Consider the following 22,851-nt stretch of genomic DNA (forward strand, 5'->3'; position numbering starts at 1 on the left):
ATTTTTCATGGACAACCCTTTTGACGAGCATTTTTTCCAACTATATTTAATTGGGATGTTGTCGTAAGCATCTTGCAACAACTATTTAACCTTAACAGGTCTCCCTTCCACATCCCAAAATACCCCCCCCACCCCGTCCACACGAATGAGCACGAGAGTTATCCAAATATACAAAGAAATGAACATATCTTTCGCTTATGTATCAGACATTATTATTAGGACAATTGCAATTTAGAGCTGATTAAGATTTCTGCAATGAGTCAGCTTTAATGATTGCAATGATCTGGGCATGTGAAAAGAAATCCTCCCACAGACAGGTAGACCACCAATGGTCGAAAAGTGGCTTCAAATTTAAAACCCATCATCATTTAAGTCGCAACTTAAGTTTTCCACCGCCAACTGTTCCTACAGCTTACAGACCAAGTCCTGTATTGTCGGTATATCCATAGATTTCCATTTATAGGCCAGTATATTTGGAGTGGCTATGGCATATCCTCATGCCTGTAAGGAACCTGGACCAAACTTTTAAACTGATGAATTGAATATGCCTTTTAATTGTTCGGGCTTTTGAACTTGGCTTAGTTAGGTTTCTCCTTATTTTCAGTAACCTCTATTTCCACTGGGCAATTCCTTTTAAATACTTGAGGACATTTTTGGCTTTTGTGGTAGCGCTCTATTTGTATGTTGCTACATTGGTAAATGTTTACAATTGCTTTGTGCACTTGCAAAATAAGCATGCTTTTTTCTGCAACATTTTGAGACTGTAACTTATACTTTCACAGGTTAAATTCTCTAAACCTTTTGGACACATAATTCTTAGATGCATAAATAAATGCATTTAGATGATAACATTCCAATCCTAATTTACAAAAGCAACACTGGTGGAATTTCACCCTCGCAAATAGGATTATAAATCATGGAAATTCCACCAGAATGTGGCGTTTCTTTATTTGCACATTTAAAGTGAAGGACAGGTTTGTGAGGAATCCAGTAAAGGCCTATCTGCAAACATATGTGAAACTATCTTCAAACATATGTGAAAACCTCCATGTCTGATGGTACTCGCAGGAAGTTTTCCACCCTGAATATTTATTAGATTCTGAAACACCTATCACACCAACTTAAACTATTCAACAAGAACACAATGTCATAAGTTAAATCCACAAGGTCAAAATCAGGTTGAATGAATATATAGTTCTTTTAATCCACAAAGCTTTCTCCAAGTCCAGCCAACACGTGTTTCGTCGTATGGGCAGGTACCCACGACTTCATCAGGGCTGGGAAAGAAACAATACAAACATATATTGTAGTCCCGCCGTACATCGGGCAATGTTTATACTGTACATGTAATTTATTGGTGATCTTACGAGTAGGTGTCATGCAAGTGGGTTTATTTTTAACTTTTTCTTTTTCACGGATATCATAATAAATTATCATTCTTGTATATTATAAGGGTGAGTGATAGTGAATAGTAAAAGAAGGGAGGATGGGAGAGAGGACTCCCAAGGAGAGGATAAAAGATACCTCCACAGGAGGCAAGTGGGAGTCCCACAACTTGTGTGAATCAGTCCATTTACCAGTAGCATCGGATATCCCGGCATCACACCGGCACTGTACCTCTCTAATAATTTTTGTGCCAGTAACCCACGTGACGCCGGCACGTTTGGGTTTGAACAGTCTAGTGATTCACAACAGGAAGGTCAGGTAGCTTTATTAGACTTCTGGGTAAGGAGACGCGGTTCTTCCAAATAACGGAGAGACCGGCTCCACACGCTGCAGTGATTTTTCTCCCGGAACTTCAAAATACGAAGGTAGGAACTACAGCGATATGTTTGGAGGTGCAGCATAATTTCTAATGGGGTCACACAAACGGAATACTAATGAATGTCCGTATGTGTGTTTCTTTTCCTACGTGCGCACTTTAGCTGGGGTGACGGCATTAATACTTATTACCCGCGTGAGGAATAATTGAAACCCATAATATTGATGAATTGGATCCATACTTTTTGATCCTGGTCGCATCACGGGCTGTATAACTGCATTACCAATTTAAAGGTAAGCGATAAACAATATAGATATAATAACAGATCGCTGATGGAAATTGGGACACGTGATTTAGATTAGGACATATTATTGTGGTATTACATAGGATATATAAGAATCGAATAAGATAATCATAGCTTAGAAGGTCGAACGTCTATAGACTTATCAGTCATCAGGGTAATATGTAATATATGACATAAATATATTTTCCCACAGCGTGAATATAAGGACAGACCCGTGTTTTGAAAGATTATCAACCCAGCCGTGTGAGGCTGGTTCGGAATTATAACCAGCCAGAAGGTACGTCTCTGGGCCAGAGCATATTGTGTATATTGATGTTAATATTGAGGATACACGATTTTGACACCTTTTGATAATTCACAGGCATACAGCTTGCCATCGATTGAGTATCAGGTAGGCCTGAGTTGCTATGCTCAGTCTTGTACATATCCTAAGCACAAGGTTTTTTTCTATAGTTATAATTTTCACCCGCTGAGGGACGTACTGCACTGATATTAACGTGACCATTCTCACGTGGGTTACTGGCACAAAAATGATTAGTGAGGTACAGTGCCGGTGTGATGCCGGGATATCCGATGCTACTGGTAAATGGACTGATTCACACAAGTTGTGGGACACCCACTTGCCTCCTGTGGAGGCATCTTTTATCCTCTCCTTGGGAGTCCTCTCTCCCATCCTCCCTTCTTTTACTATTCACTATCACTCACCCTTATAATATACAAGAATGATAATTTATTATGATATCCGTGAAAAAGAAAAAGTTAAAAATAAACCCACTTGCATGACACCTACTTGTAAGATCACCAATGAATTACATGTACAGTATAAACATTGCCCAATGTACGGCGGGACTACAATATATGTTTGTATTGTTTCTTTCCCAGCCCTGATGAAGTCGTGGGTACTTGCCCATACGACGAAACACGTGTTGGCTGGACTTGGAGAAAGCCTTGTGGATTAAAAGAACTATATATTCATTCAACCTGATTTTGACCTTGTGGATTTAACTTATGACATTGTGTTCTTGTTGAATATTTTAAGTTAGTGTGATAGGTGTTTCAGAAATATCTTTAGATCTACGGATGATTTGTGGGTAGGGATGATGACCCATACCTAGGCACCCAACGACTAAGATAATTAGAACAACAAATACTGATATTGCCGATATTTGGTGTAGCGCCACTACCATCCAGGAGTATCATCCCCCTTTTTTCTTATTTATTAGACTCACAAAACAAGCACAGGGGTCAGAGCTATACTAGACCAGCACCGATTTTCACTATTTGTGACGCCTATCTGAATGTTAACTTCCTTGTGCGACAGAGTCAGGGATGTGACCCATATACACCCCCTAATCGTGATTAGAAAATCACTTAAATACTGAACACAAAATGACCCGCACCAAGGTACAGGAGTTAATCCTATATTGACAAAATTCTATAAGTCACAGTATCAAGAAATTCATTTGAAAACTTCCCACAGATATATAATTTTCGAGTCTTGATTGACGGTATGAAAATATTCTTTATTCAATGTTCCATTAAAATATTACAGAATTGCCTGTTGCCAACGCGTTTCATCACATCCGTGACTTCTTCAGGGCTGAAAGCAATTGTGTAAAAACAAAAAAGGACATTTTACTATAAAATATATACATATATACAACACATAATTAAAAAACAACAACAAGTGTCAGTAACTTCCTGAAAGTATTATTTCCAACTTTGTTGTAGGGTTATATTTTCATAAAATTCTTAAAAAACACCTTTCTAATCACATGTTCCTGGGAAGTTTATCAAAAATTCAATATTATAAGATCACAGGAATATAACAAGATATCATGTAAGTGCTGTCGGGAGGAACAGCATTAATAGAGCTTCCTAGTTTCACTTTATTCATGGAGTACAGATATTACTAATTATTTGATCAATCATTTTACAGACTAAACATCCTTTTATATACGCATATTTTCTTCTGCATTAATATGTATAGACCAAAATAATATAATAAGTCTATCATACCTCAACATGTAATTTTCTTGGCTAAAGTTTCTGCAACATCCACGTCATGTACTATGCCGACAAAGTTTTATATCTATAAGTCAAGATTTACAGAATTACACAACAGAAAAGCATACCCGGCATATAGTTCATTATTATGATAACATTCTTACTAATGGTCCTAAATGCATAGAGCTTTAATGCTTATAACACAGATCATACATTTATCACAAATATATATACCTTAATCACATTCTCAGATTAGTTCTTATCACGTCATAACAATAACCAGTCATTATCATATATGTATAAGAAAAATGCATTTTATAATATGAGCAAAATTATCTCATCCATGGTACAGCTGGAATAAATAGGCCATATCACTTACTATAGAAGGGTAATTGTAGTGTGTACCCCTATATCATAACAGGGAAAGTTCCTCCTGTGGACCAGCTTCTATTACTTCTATTGTCCAATGAAAACCATCTAAACAGATAGGTAGATATCATTCAGTCCAATTTATACTAGAAACGTCCGAATCAGAAAAAACAAGCACGCACATACAGATAGAATATCTGCTATTGATATGTTACTTGTGTGTGTAATTTACACTTGTCAGAGGAAACAGACCTCTGGGGATCTATCAGCGATATAGACTCCCCATATATATAAAGGAATAGAAAGTCTTCACATCGTCTGATTTTTCATATTTCATTTGCATTTTATGCGTCCCTACAGATGTCATCTTGCAAAAATACAGACAATGTATACATAAAAAAAACCTTTGTATTCAAAGTCGTCAAGTCCCATCACTCTGGAAGCATAAACTCCCACTAAATAGCTAGTAAGTATATCAAGCATCTATAGCAAATGTAGTTAGAGTGAAACTAGGCAGGATATATTGCAGGGACTGGAAAATCGGCCAGTGTTACGAGCATCAAATAATGAATATAGACTGCGCCTGCTGGGCCGGTTTCAAAATACAATTACCGACTTTTCAGAACTACACTCTAGCTTTTAAGTATTTGCTCTACCCCATTAGTCGAAAATAACTTCTGTGCATTTGCTCAGTCGAACGACAGACTAATTACGAAAAACATCCCAAATGCGCTCCCTCTCATTACTGGCAGCTCAGGGATTTAACAAAGATAAAAATAACATCAAGCACCCAGTCTTACTTACTTATGTCATTCGTCGTAGTCCGTTCCCGTCCTAGCCGTAGTTTTGTCGACTAACATCTCGATCTTTTCCCGTTGCTTAAATACCCTAGGTTAATACCCTTCACCTGTTTGTACTTATTTTGGCGCCCAATTTTAGTGTTCTAACACCGCGCGGAGTTTCGGGATATGTAGTAAGATACTGCACTTTTACTGAGCAGTAGGCCATAACGGGCTCGGTTTATTTATGAGAATCAGCTGAATACTGGGATATGTAGTCATTCATCGTCGTTTTAATAGGCAATAAGCCAAAGCGGTGCATCCCTGCAGTTTTTAATAAGCAGTGAGCCAAAAGAACAGACTCATTTTGTTTACAAAAATCTGCGATATAGTGGAATATATATAAAATTACTGCAATTTTTTTGTAAGCAGTATGCCAAAACGAACTCGTTTTATTTTTATTTTCGAAGGCCTGCAGTATACAGGGATAAGTAATAAGTCATCCCCGTTTTAATAAGCAATGAGCCAAAGAAATAAAACGCTGCAGTTTTTAATAGGCAGTGAACACAAACTAATTAACAATGAGCCAAAAATCGAACTTTTTTTGTTTGCAAGAGTATGCGAAAAAGCATTCTAATACGGAAATATTATAACAGTTAAACATAAAAGAAACTCAAGATTGGATAGTTTCTTCAGTAAAGCACAATACATTCCGATGTCAAAGCACCCGATCCCACCTGATACATCATATTGTGATTGCAGTGTATCAGAGCATATTTATATTGTTTCCTTTCTTTTCAAAATGTTTATATATAATGATCACAATCCTATGCTCTTTATGGCAAAGAACTCTGAATCCAAATTTGAAAACATAGCACGCATGGTATATCGAAAGACATAACGAAACATTATTACAGGGCAATGTCTGCTGAAATTTATGATGTGTTGCAATATACTGTCCCTGTTTTCATTATCCTTAGACTAGAGGACAGTCACACATAATATGTTGAAGATGTAACAAGACACTGCTGTCATAACATCTAAAGAGTTATGGCAGATAAATTAAATAGAAATCCAAAACCAGGACTATAATACGGTGACATCGGAATGTATTGTGCTTTACTGAAGAAACTATCCAATCTTGAGTTTCTTTTATGTTTAACTGTTATAATACTTCCGTATTAGAATGCTTTTTCGCATACTCTTGCAAAAAATGAGTTCGATTTTTGGCTCATTGTTAATTATAGCTGCAATGGGTTACTACATTTCCCAAGACACCACAGACGTGTATAAATAAAACACGGTCTGTTTGTGTTCACTGCCTATTAAAAACTGCAGCGTTTTATTTCTTTGGCTCATTGCTTATTAAAACGGGGATGACTTATTACTTATCCCTGTATACTGCAGGCCTTCGAAAATAAAAATAAAACGAGTTCGTTTTGGCATACTGCTTACAAAAAATTGCAGTAATTTTATATATATATTCCACTATATCGCAGATTTTTGTAAACAAAATGAGTCTGTTCTTTTGGCTCACTGCTTATTAAAAACTGCAGGGATGCACCGCTTTGGCTTATTGCCTATTAAAACGACGATGAATGACTACATATCCCAGTATTCAGCTGATTCTCATAAATAAACCGAGCCCGTTATGGCCTACTGCTCAGTAAAAGTGCAGTATCTTACTACATATCCCGAAACTCCGCGCGGCGTTAGAACGCTAAAATTGGGCGCCAAAATAAGTACAGGCAGGTGAAGGGTATTAACCTAGGGTATTTAAGCAACGGGAAAAGATCGAGATGTTAATCGACAAAACTACGGCTAGGACGGGAACGGACTACGACGAATGACATAAGTAAGTAAGACTGGGTGCTTGATGTTATTTTTATCTTTGTTAAATCCCTGAGCTGCCAGTAAAGAGAGGGAGCGCATTTGGGATGTTTTTCGTAATTAGTCTGTCGTTCGACTGAGCAAATGCACAGAGGTTATTTTCGACTAATGGGGTAGAGCAAATACTTAAAAGCTAGAGTGTATTTTTATCTTTGTTAAATCCCTGAGCTGCCACTAATGAGAGGGAGCGCATTTGGGATGTTTTTCGTAATTAGTCTGTCGTTCGACTGAGCAAATGCACAGAGGTTATTTTCGACTAATGGGGTAGAGCAAATACTTAAAAGCTAGAGTGTAGTTCTGAAAAGTCGGTAATTGTATTTTGAAACCGGCCCAGCAGGCGCAGTCTATATTCATTATTTGATGCTCGTAACACTGGCCGATTTTCCAGTCCCTGCAATATATCCTGCCTAGTTTCACTCTATCTACATTTGCTATAGATGCTTGATACACTTACTAGCTATTTAGTGGGAGTTTATGCTTCCAGAGTGATGGGACTTCACGACTTTGAATACAAAGGTTTTTTTTAATGTATACATTGTCTGTATTTTTGCAAGATGACATCTGTAGGGACGCATAAAATGCAAATGAAATATGAAAAATCAGACGATGTGAAGACTTTCTATTCCTTTATATATATGGGGAGTCTATATCGCTGATAGATACCCAGAGGTCGGTTTCCTTTGACAGGTGTAAATTACACACACAAGTAACATATCAATAGCAGATATTCTAGCTGTATGTGCATGCTTGTTTTTTCTGATTCGGATGTTTCTAGTATAAATTGGACTGAATGATATCTACCCATCTGTTTAGATGGTTTTCATTGGACAATAGAAGTAATAGAAGCTGGTCCACAGGAGGAACTTTCCCTGTTATGATATCGGGGTACACACTACAATTACCCTTCTATAGTGAGTGATAGGGCCTATTTATTCCAGCTGTACCATGGATGAGATAATATTGCTCATATTATAAAATGCATTTTTCTTTTTTTAGATATACATATATGATAATGACTGGTTATTGTTATGACGTGATAAGAACTAATCTGAGAATGTGATTAAGGTATATATATTTGTGATAAATGTATGATCTGTGTTATAAGCATTAAAGCTCTATGCATTTAGGACCATTAGTAAGAATGTTATCATAATAATGAACTATATGCCGGGTATGCTTTTCTGTTGTGTAATTCTGTAAATCTTGACTTATAGATATAAAACTTTGTCGGCATAGTACATGACGTGGATGTTGCAGAAACTTTAGCCAAGAAAATTACATGTTGAGGTATGATAGACTTATTATATTATTTTGGTCTATACATATTAATGCAGAAGAAAATATGCGTATATAAAAGGATGTTTAGTCTGTAAAATGATTGATCAAATAATTAGTAATATCTGTACTCCATTAATAAAATGAAACTAGGAAGCTCTATTAATGCTGTTCCTCCAGACAGCACTTACATGATATCTTGTTATATTCCTGTGATCTTATAATATTGAATTTTTGATAAACTTCCCAGGAACATGTGATTAGAAAGGTGTTTTTAAAGAATTTTATGAAAATATAACCCTACAACAAAGTTGGAAATAATACTTTCAGGAAGTTACTGACACTTGTTGTTGGTTTTTAATTATGTGTTGTATATATGTATATATTTTATTGTAAAATGTCCTTTTTTGTTTTTACACAATTGCTTTCAGCCCTGAAGAAGTCACAGATGTGACGAAACACGTTGGCAACAGGCAATTCTGTAATATTTTAATGGAACATTGAATAAAGAATATTTTGATACCTTCAATCAAGACTCGAATATTATATATCTGTGGGAAGTTTTCAAATGAATTTCTTGATACTGTGACTTATAGAATTTTGTCAATATAAGATTAACTCATGTACCTTGGTGCGGGTCATTTTGTGTTCTAAATATTTATTATGTCAAGGCCAGGATTATAAGCACTTCCAGGGTGGGAACAGGGAGGAATCACACTCAAATTTAATGTGGGTTTAGAGGAAGTGGGAAAACTCACACTTGCTTCACATTTTGGAATGAACTCTTTTCCAAAGGGTGTAAATTCTACAAGGGTGATTGTAATAAATGTGTTTAGACTTAGACACTACTATTGTGCAGGAGTATGCCTAGGGGAGCCACTTTCTGACTTTCTTAGTTGCTTCTTTATGGATTGTGACTGCTGAATGAATTGTTGCGTTTGATCTATTCTGGGAAGGACATTTAGGCTTCTGCCCATTGCTTCACATTCAAATTATGTGGGTTACTAAATGCTCCTAAGAATTGTGAGACCAAATAGGTTTCTTGTCTCATTTTTCGTATTGTTATCTAAGTTTTAAGTAGCATCTTGTATATTGAATGGGCTTCACCACGCATTCATCTTAGAATTATAGAGCATAAAGTCTTCTTTCTGTAATTGCATTTTGGGGTTTCCTTTCATTTATTCCCTATTTTGCCTGTATCAGGCACGAGGGACTATATATTTTCTTTCAGCATTTTCAAAATTAAAACTGTTCCTCAAGTGTGTGAAGGAAAACACTATTTTAAACCAAAACAAAGAGCAATTGCCCTCCTTCTTGATTCGCTCTCAACGGATATCTTAATTATACTCTATGATTCCTTTTGTTTTGTGGCATAATTTGTAATCTACCTGTTTTATTGTCTTTCTCTCGATAGTTCACACTGCTTTGCAGTTGGTTCACAGCACTGGAAGATTGTATTGAGGTAATGGAAGCTATTTAATCTGCTTCTGGAACTCCTCGACACCCTCCAGATGCACATCGAGCATCCAACGATTCATCTGAATGTTGCCACATGGCACTGGTCATCTCTCGGCTGCGTACAAGTCATTGATGTCTGGACTGAGTCCATTTCAATGGAAGTGTCTTTAACAGGGTGCGTGTGGAGTAGTTTGGAAACACTCTAAATGTTATTTATTTTAAAAGGGACCTGCTTTTCCAGATCAGGTGTATCAGAACCTGTTAAATATTCCCCTGTTGGATTGTGTACGTATGACTAATCTAGATAGCAGTGATATTTCCCATTAGCAACTTCACAAGTTCTAGTCTGTACACTGTTAATGAGTCTTTCATGGCACATTGCTACCCGAATATGTCCTAGAACTGCTTAGCCAGGTACTAGACTAAGTTAAACTAGAAGAAGCATGGGGACGTGCCGGATTAAGCTAAAACACTGCATTTAAGAAAGAGCTAGGTCTTAAGTCCATTTATAAATGCAAGACGATTAATTATTTCAGCTCTTCAACTTGTGAAAAGCGAGTTCCATCGCTTTATTGTAAGAACACTGAATAAGCAGCCACTGGACCTGTACTTTCTGAAGCTGGGTATTTTGGCTAGTGGAGGCTCAGAGATGAACAACTGTGAACAAGCTTAGTTTGTAAATACTGAGGGCCACGCTGTGCAAGGGCCCTTAAGGAATGCATAGACTTTTGATCAAGATCCGTTCATTAATGGGGAGTCCATGTAACCTGTCAGAACCAGGGCCACATGAGTCATTGTGGGCATATATTAGTCCATTAAAATGCTCTAAATAAAGGTAACCATATTATAGAGAATACAAATGTATTTCTGTATCTTCCATGCAGGACTCTACAGTATATTGTACTACAATATGTAAATTGATAGAAAAGTAAAGTAAATAGAAGACCATATCTAAGACACCAAATAATCAAAAATCCATTAAGTAGAAAAAATAATAATAGGAACACTCTTTGGTGCAAAATATTAGGAAAACCCCCAATGACAGGTAAATAAAAAAAAGGATTTTCGAAGAAAAAAATCATTTTGGACCACACAGCGAATCTCAATTAGGGAATGTGTTAACATTAAAGCTGAAAAAGAGGCAGAGACAAGCTAGACAAAACTAGGGTAGAGAAATGGTTAAGAAAAGAAATGAGGGTATGGAAAAGAGCCCTAAAAAGATGCATGGAAAAGGGTGAACATTTGGCAGGGCAGATACAACTTTTACAACTGTATGTAAATTATCTCAACGCAAAAACAGTACTGTTTTCCCTCACAATGAAAAACATGTATTGTAATTAGGGCTTCCGGTTTTATGGTATTTATTTTTTTCACATTTCCATCTGTATTTATCCACATTTATTTTTTGGTCATTTTTTCTGTATTTATCCACATTTATTTTTGACGCAAGAAAAAAACCCGCTAAAGCTAGTATTTTTCCACATTTATTTAAGTTGATATGCACAATTGCACTAGGTTGTTATAGCTGTTTTTTTAAATTGGAGCCTATGCTAAGTGCACTTTACATATTGGGAGCAAATTTCTTCCCTGTCCTCTAAGAAAAGCTGCGTAGAATTAGTGATTTTGAGTAGGTCTCATTTGCGCATTTAGCTATATTTCCAGGAACAGATCTGCTTCACAACTTCTTCTAGGGGCATCGCTCTTTTCTGCAGCCGTCTCTCTTAAGGCACATCCCACTACTTTTGGGTATCTATCTAGGGTATGTCACAGCCTACAGATATGTTTCTCCCCCTAAGGATGCATATCCAAGCTCAAAGCTTTCTTAGAGAGCACCAACCCCTGCAGATCTCTCTCCCAGGTCACGCCTTGCCTCCTGCGTCTTTCGTTTCTAGCACACGTGCAGCTCGCACCATTCAGATCTCGCTCCCAGGTTGTCTCACCCCTGGAGCTCTCATGCAAAACACATCAACCTTGCAGAATTGTATCTCCTGGATGCGTCCCCATCTCTTCTGGGCTTCTCTCTGTCTCCATGGCACCGCACTTCCTCTGCAGCTGTTTCACTTTTGGAACAACACTCCCTGAAGCTTTATCTCCCATTGCACTTCACCCATTGCATCTCTCTCTCCCAAAACTCATCATTGCTTGCAACAAACCCAGCCTCCGGGGACATTCTAGCCAGCAGATGTCTCTACCAAGTCACCTCATACTTGCAGTTCTCTATCTCTACCCACATACCAGCAAGCATGTCTCTCTCTCCTTTACTAAGCACAGCACCGCCTGCCGCTTTCTCCCATACCAGCCCCTCCATCTTCCCTCACGGAGCAAATTGCTGTCTCTGAACGACCCCCCCAATCCTATCACTGCTGTTAGCGCTCGCTCTAGTGTCATTTTCACCTTGCACAACTCTCCCCAACTATTTAGCAAAACAGTGCATATTTCCCAAGACATATTTTGCCAATTGCTCCCAGTGCACATCGCAGTTCCTAAAAATCTCTTTCCTTCGGCATATGTAAACCCCTGTGGATTTTTCTCCCTTGGCACATCACCCCTTGCAGCACTAGCTCCCAATCTGTGCGTCAAACGGCGATTACCTAACTTTGCTCTTCCCTGCCTGTAGTTCCTATGTGCCACAACACTTTGCTTATGTCTCCAGGCGTTTAGATCACATTGACTACACCCACGGCCACCTCTTTCAAACAAGCATTGAAAATGCAATAGGTCTCGCAATAGAAGAGTTTGACATTTTTCGTTTTGCATATGGATGAGTGGCGTTGCGTGGATGAGTGGCGTTGCGTGGGTGAGTGGCGTTGCGTGGGTGAGTGGCGTTGCGTGGGTGAGTGGCGTTGCGTGGGTGAGCGGCGTTGCGTGGCTGAGCGGCGTTGCGTGGCTGAGCGGCGTTGCGTGGCTGAGCGGCGTTGCGTGGCTGAGCGGCGTTGCGTGGCTGAGTGGCGTTGCGTGGGTGAGTGGCGTTGCGTGGGTGAGTGGCGTTGCGTGGGTGAGTGGCGTTGCGTGGGTGAGTGGCGTTGCGTGGGTGAGTGGCGTTGCGTGGGTGAGTGGCGTTGCGTGTGTGTGTGGCGTTGCGTGTGTGTGTGGCGTTGCGTGTGTGGCGTTGCGTGTGTGTGTGGCGTTGCGTGGGTGAGTGGCGTTGCGTGGGTGAGTGGCGTTGCGTGGGTGAGTGGCGTTGCGTGGGTGAGTGGCGTTGCGTGGGTGAGTGGCGTTGCGTGGGTGAGTGGCGTTGCGTGGGTGAGTGGCGTTGCGTGGGTGAGTGGCGTTGCGTGGGTGAGTGGCGTTGCGTGTGTGAGTGGCGTTGCGTGTGTGAGTGGCGTTGCGTGTGTGAGTGGCGTTGCATGTGTGAGTGGCGTTGCATGTGTGAGTGGCGTTGCGTGTGTGTGTGGCGTTGCGTGTGTGTGTGGCGTTGCGTGTGTGTGTGGCGTTGCGTGTGTGTGTGGCGTTGCGTGTGTGTGTGGCGTTGCGTGGCTGAGTGGCGTTGCGTGGGTGAGTGGCGTTGCGTGGGAGAGTGGCGTTGCGTGGGTGAGTGGCGTTGCGTGGGTGAGTGGCGTTGCGTGGGTGAGTGGCGTTGCGTGGGTGAGTGGCGTTGCGTGGGTGAGTGGCGTTGCGTGGTTGAGTGGCGTTGCATGTGTGAGTGGCGTTGCATGTGTGAGTGGCGTTGCATGTGTGAGTGGCGTTGCATGTGTGAGTGGCGTTGCATGTGTGAGTGGCGTTGCGTGTGTGTGGCGTTGCGTGTGTGTGTGGCGTTGCGTGTGTGTGTGGCGTTGCGTGGTTGAGTGGCGTTGCATGTGTGAGTGGCGTTGCATGTGTGAGTGGCGTTGCATGTGTGAGTGGCGTTGCATGTGTGAGTGGCGTTGCATGTGTGTGTGGCGTTGCATGTGTGTGTGGCGTTGCGTGTGTGTGTGGCGTTGCGTGTGTGGCGTTGCGTGTGTGAGTGGCGTTGCGTGTGTGAGTGGCGTTGCGTGTGTGAGTGGCGTTGCGTGTGTGAGTGGCGTTGCGTGGGTGAGTGGCGTTGCGTGGGTGAGTGGCGTTGCGTGGGTGAGTGGCGTTGCGTGGGTGAGTGGCGTTGCATGGGTGAGTGGCGTTGCGTGGGTGAGTGAATGGTTAGCTGTTGCTTATGCGACGTATAGCACTTAATACTAAAGTAGGCAGACCTTCTTAGCCTTTGTGAGAATAATAGCAAAATAAAAATAAAAACCAGATCAAGTCAAGGACGCAAACGGCACCATGCTATTGTTTATTTACTCAGATGATTTGCATAAAAATGTAACTTGTGAGCACGTTTCTCTAACTCTCCAATAATCCCATTACAACACTTTGTACAAATGAGATTGGGACTCATCCTTCCGAAGTCGAGAAAAATGTGCAACGCTGTGTTGAAGTTAATTTTTTTAATTAACAAAATGCAAATAATGTGGAGAGATTTCAAGTGATTCAGGAATGGGCGCCCTTGTAAAGAGAAAGTACGGCCGGCCTGGGCAGTGATAGGGGAGGAGGGAGGAGAAATGCGAGTCACGGCAGCAGCAGCCTTTGATGTGCCTGCCGGCCGGCCGTGAATAATTAGGGGGTGAGAAATGCGCTCGGAGGGCTGCCTTTGATGTGGTAATGCGAGGCAGGCAGGCAGGCGGCTGGTGGCATTGTGCACGCGCTTTTTAGGGCTTGCGCAAGCGCAATGACCTAAAAAGCACATGCACTTGAAGGAATCGCCAGTGGATAAACACTGGATAAGCCCCTATAGAGCTTCGCCAGCTATGCGCTGAAGCGCATCAGCAGGCGAGCCCTAAAAACGTCCAGCCTTTCACTAAGCAACCCACCCTTCTCACAGGCCCACTCCGATTCGATTTGTGGCAAAATACTTCCAATTCCAGTTGTGCTCTATATCCCCCACACGTGAGCCCTAACAAACAAAAGGTTGCTGGAGCTGCAGCCCATGTCCTGAGGTGTTTTCACACCTCTTAATGGACATCGCTGCTTGCACTGCTCCATCAATTATGTTGCGTGAACTGCCGCTGTGAGGGGGTGCTGGAATGTCTCTGCAGAGACGGCAGCCACCCCTCCCCTCCCTGTCTCTGGAGCAGTTTCAGGGCAGTAGCTTCCCATTTCTTTTGGACGCCCCTGTGCACCTCTGAGGCTCTGACTCATATTTTACAGAGGAGCACAGAGGCAGGAGGAGCATTGGCTTTGTTAGTATTTTCCCGTTTTTATATATAAATACAGACAAAAACCAAAAATCTTTCGGTCTGTATTTATATGTAAAAATCCGTTTAAACGGAAAACCGTGAGCCTTAATTGTAATTAGGCGAGAAGTACATGTCCAGCCCTTAAGATGAACAAACATCATAACTCTGCAACAGTCTCTGTGGTGGTTAGCCCAACGCAAAACACCACAAATATATAATGATGGAGGGTGGTCGGTGTATTTCCCTTGAACTCTGATCAGATTCATCCAGCTAAAGGGATGGTCTCTTGTGGTAGTTCAAGGCCCCAAAACAGACTGTGTTCCTTAGTTTTTGCTTTTGAAGCCCCACTGAAAAGTCTATGTTGAGGCCTATTGAGCTGCAAATGCCCACTGCTATGCAACACATTTTTATGAAGCAATGTCTCTATTTCATATTCACCACCTACCCCCCTCCATAGGCACCTGTTCCTTCCAGCTCCAAGGTTACATAAAGAAGTGGTGACCAACAGTGATTATCAACACTTCATCTCACAAACATAAGATCCATTGATATGTAATCGCAGATGATCAAAAGACTTATGACTTGATAGCAGTGGTTAAGCATATCTTTAGAGTACAGGCGCATTACACGTTATACAGAACTCAGGCATACCCAGTTGGGTGGAGTTATAGCAAGTTAGATATTATATCCCCTTGAATCTAAGAAGGATAAACCCTTTTTACGTACTTGTTAGATTCCTAGCAGATTCTGTCCTCTCACTGTGATGATGATCCATAGCATAGGTTTCTTCTTTTTCTTCTTCTTTTATGCAGAATGGAACCACAGATGGTGTGACTACCTGGCCTGTTATGGACATACAACATCTGTTTATAACAATAAGTGATATTGAAACATGTTCAGTTTACAGGCTTTTAATAGAAATGGGGGCATGACATCACACTGTACGTTTATTGGGTGATTAACAGAAAGGGGAAATATTAATGAAAAAATCTCATATTTGGGGCTGTCAGTTTTCGAGTTAAATGGCCACCTACTCATGTATGTCACAAGTGAAGAAAAATAAAAAAATTTGTTGTCTTTGAATTTATCTGTGAACAATAAAATAAAATAAAAGAGAACAGTCCACGACTCAGAGGTCTGGCTACACTTAATATTTGAAATGACCTTATTGTTGCCACTTGCTTGTAGTCCGGAAGACGTATGATAGCTTTGAGCACCTGGATTCCGTTATGTTATACAAAACAATACTGGTGTTTCATAGCACACACCATATAGTTTAATGTCCATACGCGTGGTCTTTTCAACATGCCTGCACTGGCAGCAAATACCCTTGCATTGTTCTGACACTGGTGCCTACGCACCCTCAGGAAAAGATGGTGAAGATATCAGCTCTCTCTTCCCCCTACTTGCACTGTTTCTTCTCCTGCTCTTAACAATCATGGTCCGTTTTATACGCAGCCTTGCATGTGAACACTGTACCTCTGCCTGACTGAAAAGTAAAGAAACGGTTGTTGCTATGGTTTCCCACCCTCGGTTCAACTTGTCTCCCACTGGCTGACGTGACTGTCTGTCATGTAGAGACTCTGCCACTCTTTAAAGTATATTTTCCTCCTCTATCTCACTGTCTCCTACCTCTTAAGGTTTTTTGGGGGGAACTAACTGACCTTGTGTTCTCTCATCTTCTCTTCCAATATGTGATAGTTGGTTGCCCCTGAAACGGGTGGCAGACACACACCTGCAGCTGTCCGCACCATCATGCGAGCTCACCTCGGCACAGCCCTACTCTTGCCCGAACAAGCAAATGTGGTCTTGTGACGCTGTGGTTGTGATCCCTCACCTACATTATCTGCCTAATGGGTACATGTGTGAATTTCAGGTATATCGTTAGAGAGGGCCTAATGGTGCAGGTAAAAGGACATTTTTGTTAGTCAGGCAAACATGAGTTTGATTTACAAAGCAAATTTAAATGAAAACGTAATAATAATATTCATTACTGTTGAAAATATTTGTATTTTATTGTGGTGTGCACCCTTCCTTCATAGAATCCTGGCTACACTTTCTGTTCAAACACTACAATCTATATATTGTTTTCTTAATGTTATGTATTTTCAATACTGCCAAACCTCCAAAATGCAATGCACAAATAAGACTTCAATGTTAGATATAGAGGAACAATTTTCCTTATAACAGACTGCTTTCAGTCTAATTCAAAAAGGTTGGAACACATGAACGCAAAAAAACTATCTGCAGGTGGATAGTCTCTGATCCTGTTACACAGAACAATAGTTAATGACCATTTCCGATCACAATAAACGCATAAGATATCCTGGCACTGCATAGTGTTCAGGGCCGTACCTGTAGGTCAGAGGCAGGTCACTGAGGCAAAAGCAATGAGAGTCTGGCACCACCAATAAATCCATACGTTTGATGGTATTTACAAACAGTTTGCAGCTTTAAAACATACAAATGTACCCTTGTAAAAGGTAAGTGCTTTTCCATTAGGGCAAGGCAAGGAAAGGATACTGTTCATAATGTCATGGGGATGTATGGGAAGGGGCCTTCCAAGTGGACATCCCCTTCCCATACAAAAGAAAAATTTGGTTTTGCTCATTTTAGCAATGAGTACTTCAGCCAGCTGTCCACCATAGAATGAGGGAGTCCATACCTGGAGACCAGTGATTCTTAGAATTTCCCACTTTTGGTCAGTTTCCCAGTTTGTTCCTTTTGCGATTGTGGTGACATATCATGAACAAAAAAAGTTAGAGACTATAAAGTGTTTCACTTTTGTGTAGCCAACACATGATATTTTATTGATGCTTCTAACACTTGGTTGTGTGTGCAAAACAGTACAAATCAGAACTGGATTTAAAATAGTGTACTTTCAAACATTCACATTTTGTACGTTTTTTACTCATGCAAATTCATTATTAACACGAAATCCATAGTAAATTGAGACCATAAAAGGTTTCTTTCCCCGATTCAATGATGTAATGACGGTATTCCTCATGTATAATTTTGCTTAAGAAACACAGAATGTAAAAATAATCCCAGCTCTGGCAATGTCACTACTGCAAAAATAAATATTGCAACATTCAATAAGTATAGCTGAAATATAAATATACAAAATACAGAAGTGTTAAAAAAATTGACGCATTTTAACTGGGTGCCCTAAGAATATTTTCAAAGTAGGTAATAGAAGCGAACAAAATAAAGAGACAGAAGATCTTATTGCCATTACGCAATCAAATTTCCTTACTCGTATCTACTAGATCTACACTTGATATACCCTCTTCCCTGCATCAGAGACAACATTTTTAAAACAGAATGTCCGTTTTGGGAATCAGGGATATCTCAATCTGAGCACCATTATGGACAATTTAGTGTTTTACCCACGTAGTAAATTAATTTGTTTGCGTTTTTTAACACCTATGTTTTTCTAAGCATGCTGTTTTCTTTGGCCAACTTTCAGATTTTTTGTTGTCATTTTACTTATTCCATAGAGAAGTGTTAAGAGTTTCTAAGCAGAATGAATCAATCTCAAGAAATTGTCAATACAAGATCTGTCAATACGTGACATGACCCACCCTCTTCTTTAGTGTTAAGGGTCTACACTTGCATGGAACACCGTTGTTGCTTCAACACAATCGATATGTGTACCACAAAACCTTTTAACTACTACTGTGCTGCTACCTTCTACTTAGGTCTTCTGTTTGTTTGCACACAACTTATTTCGTATTTACCTGCAGGACATCCTATTCTACACAAAGACTTGTCTGGAATATAGTAAGTTATGAAATACACATCTTTTACATGTCTAAAACGGGCACAGAAAATTAGTCCAAGCCTTGCCCCAACAGCATTCCCTTAGCAGCTTTCGACCAAAAATCCACATTGTTTTTACTTTTATCAAACTGGAGCAATGACCAACTCTGTACACTACATACAACATGCCAATTAAGGCTAATGATTTACGTGATGGGCAGCTGCAGTACATTCCGCATAAAGATGGATTTTGCGCACTCGCCAGAATATAAAAAATAAAACAAAGGGGTCATATGCTGAGTACTGGCAGACCCAATGCAATGTTTTTTTTTAAATTGTGGTTATTGAAAATGTTTCAAGCATATACAACATGTTCAAATTTGCATGAGCAATACAGAAACGGCTGTCGCAGACAATTCAGTCAACATGGCTCACTAATATTGAGTGGCTCGCCTAGCAGCAATAGACTGCAATTCCAATCCACAACCCTCATCTTGCTGGCTCATTGTAAAGGTCTCTGTCAATAGTAATTCAGGGAGGTAATTTATTGAGGAGATCTGTGATTGTGGTGAGTCTGTCTCCCAGGTTACTAAATCATCTCCAAATTTGCAATCCCTCTGGCTAAGCGTCATGTGTTGCTCATCAGCATGCGCCCAGTCCACTAAATCTTTTTTCTAAGCATTAAAATCTGGGGCTCGAGATACTACCCAATGAAGTGCTTTCAAAAATCTAGCCAGCACCATTCCTTGAGGAACCTTTCAAGCTTTCATTTTAAGAAGTGTTCGTGTTGGCACTACACCCAGCAAGCACAGTTTTATAGACCCTTCCAGCTCCAGCCCCACAACAAGTGACAAGATTCAACCACCTCCTCCCAGAAACTCACAATCGGTGGACACACCCACATCATGAAATGAAATTAGGAATTTATATAGCGCTACAAATACCCGGGGGTGTCTAGGCGCTAAAGAGACAAGCAAACAGAGGACGAACTGTGGAGGTATGCTAGTAGAGTCAGGTTTTTAAGCTCTTCCTGAAATGAAACAAGCTGGTTTCTTTTTTAGAGAAATTGGATAGAGAGTTCCAGAGTTTGGCAGTGGTGTAGGTAAAGCTTTTTCCTCCCCAGTTTACTTTGTATACCTTGGGGATGGTCAGGTTGCACTGTCTGATGGTCTCAGTGGTTGAAATCTTCAGAGGGCTGCCATCCTTTGTAATAGTTAACAGTTCACTTGCTGCTAGCTTTACTCAGATGTTGAATTGGAACTAACGAGGTGAAAGTTTTAGCTAGAAAAGATTAATGTGTATGCTTGTGTGTTTTGTTAAAATCCCTAAAACATAGAAATAGCTAGGAAGAAGAGTATGCCAAATGACACCAGTGCATCAACTCGGAAGAATATCAATAACTTAATAAGATGTTAACTACATAACCAACTTCAGTGATTCAACAACCCAAAAGCATTCCCAAGGTACCTGAGCTGGGGTATGTGATGCCTTCTTCTTCTTCTGTATGGTGTCCATCTGAGAGATCCACAGAAGACACATCTTCATTCTTCAAGCAAAATTCAGTGCCAACAAACTGAACACCTGTTGAGAGACATACATTTCAGAAAACATTTATTAGTTTTAATGTTTTGCAAAGTAAAAGTAAATACAATTTCAAACCAATAATACTATTCAATAAAGATAACAATTTAAAAACCTCTATTGTTTAATCAGTTTACATATGTTGCCGCTGACAGGAGGCATGACCGAATCCTTTGGGAGATTTCTTATTGATTTCTTGCAGCGAAATCCAGAACATTTAACAACAGATATAGTTTATCCGGCCCATCTGGACAGTGTACTTGTTGGCTTACTCTAAAACAGACAATACTATGATGACTCCAGTGAATACCTTAGTGTAAGTGGGTCCAAGTTTGATGCTTTTATATAGGCGCAATAGTTCTTACTAGAAGTAGCACAAAGTAAACAACATACACTAACCTCCCAACAGAAAACACTTGACAGATCATTCACGCACCCCAGCATAGCTCAGGTGCCATTTATATAGCCAATCACATGTCTCACAATAGCAAGTTTCAATAATGTCAAACGCACACAAAAATCCAAGGGAACACATTTGACACAACAACTTACAGACAACAGTGCACTAATAAGCTATATTTCTGTACTAGTCCAGAAGGTTCATAGGTAATTGGTTAAAGCCTCAAGCCTCAACTTAACGGAGAAAAACGTAGAACCTGTAACCAACCATTTTCATCACAAGTTTAGACTCCAGTCTCCCATGTAAATCTGGTAAGCATGTTGGAGGTCACTAAATGGGAGAATGATCTGCAAGGCCATACCAATGCCAAAACTGTGCTACACATATGACGATAACTCACACAAAGTATCAGACATCGTTTTCACTTTTTCGTTCTCAATCAGGATGGTGCTTTTCTCTTAATGAAGTTCACCCACTGTGTGAGTGAGTGTGCACTTCGAAGAACAGACGAATGTTCACCATTGTGTAGTAAACGCATGGTACAGTCCTGTTACATGTATCTTTATTCAAGTAGGTACAACGGGGCTGCCACCACACCAGGAGCAACAAATGTTCACAACTTAGTCTTGGTCTTCATCCCTCCATTCAACAAACTATCCACACTGAACACTCAAGTATCATCATATTCCACTAAGACAACAAATACAAAGGAGAGACACACATAAAGCTCTAAACCATACATCTTTCTCGTTACAAAATGACCAACAGAGACAAACACACAGGCACTTCTCCTTACTTATGCTCCATGTTATCACACTTCTTCACATCTCCTTACACAGGAAAAACTAGCATTGCAAAAATGGTAAACACTCCCACAAAAACCACCAATGTAGGATCCACACAGGGTAATACAGCTTCATTTCACTCCTCAATTCTGCTCCATCTCTTCACGCACAGGGTCCCAAAGAAAACCAATGGGAAATAACTAGCTCCAGGTGTCAAACACTAGGCACAGTGAGGACAAAGTCAACCGACATCAATAGTCAACCCATCAAATGGATTCAAGTCCCTACTATGCACAAATCAAAGAACAGGAAACGCATGCAGTGCAGTGAAGGGCCACATACAAGCAGAAAGTGCATCCCCGCCCATTGGAGTAATCACCTTTCATCCACAGAAAGACTGCACAGCAACAGGCATCCTGCAAAGTGGAGCACAACACACACATCATAGAACGGGCATCCCCCCTAGCGGAGTACACAATCTCCAAGCACAAATCAGCAAACAATCGAAATGCACTTGTAAAGCAGCAGTGGGTGCCGCCCACTATGAAGCATTCACACATATATGAAATACTTTTTCATATTTCAATTTCAGTTCAAGCATCCTCAAGTGCCATCACTTCCTTAACCACTACCAGGCAAAAATAATTAACATTAAAGATATGCAACACAAAACAGCCACACACATGCACACCCAAAAATTCAATAACTGTGCTAACTTCAATTTAGTGTTACAACAGAACACAGTAAAATGCATTCAATACGCACTCCTACCAAGTAAACTGAAGTAGCATCCATAAGCATGTAAGCAACATTTTAGCCCCACATAAACACCATAGTAAAGGTAAAACCCAATGTTCCCAGATCAATATTTACTAAAACAATGCCCATATCTAAGGAACAGATTGGGATTGACGTACATGTTCGAAAAGTCACTGAAAAAGATACAATACCTTATAACAACACAGGATCAGGGCACAGATATCAATACATGGACAGATGCATAGTCACTGTTCAATACAATATCCACATGAGCTGATAACACCGCACTGAGTCACAAGAGAGTAATAAGTAAATAAGCTGCAGACCTTATCAATGAAAAGAGCAGAACAGCATGGGAAAGGTGGGAGAGTCAGCAGTCAACGTGAAATAGCCACCAATTAAGCCATGCAGCACAGTACTTCCAGAACGCAAGAGCAGGCAGCCACCTGATATTTCTAGAAGGGGGAACTGAACCACATGTACACACAACCCCATCCTCAGTTGAACTGACTGTGTGTTTGTCTGCAAGGA

At 40.3% G+C, this 22,851-nt stretch overlaps 1 protein-coding gene across 4 annotated transcripts in view; it reads right to left on the reverse strand.

Annotated features, from left to right (window-relative positions):
- The window catches only part of LOC144818735 (uncharacterized), a 170,949-nt gene that overhangs the window by 71,818 nt on the left and 76,280 nt on the right, over positions 1-22,851 (reverse strand). For all 4 annotated transcript variants that reach the window (XM_078676430.1, XM_078676429.1, XM_078676428.1 and 1 more), the window contains 2 exons: positions 20,263-20,376; positions 15,760-15,876 (listed from right to left, as the gene is read on the reverse strand). In XM_078676430.1, the coding sequence (XP_078532556.1) occupies positions 15,760-15,876; positions 20,263-20,376 (231 nt within the window). The remainder of the gene's footprint in view (positions 1-15,759; positions 15,877-20,262; positions 20,377-22,851) is intronic.

Source organism: Lissotriton helveticus, chromosome 2_1 (genome assembly GCF_964261635.1).
Source record: "Lissotriton helveticus chromosome 2_1, aLisHel1.1, whole genome shotgun sequence".
Classification (NCBI taxonomy): Eukaryota; Metazoa; Chordata; class Amphibia; order Caudata; family Salamandridae; genus Lissotriton; species Lissotriton helveticus.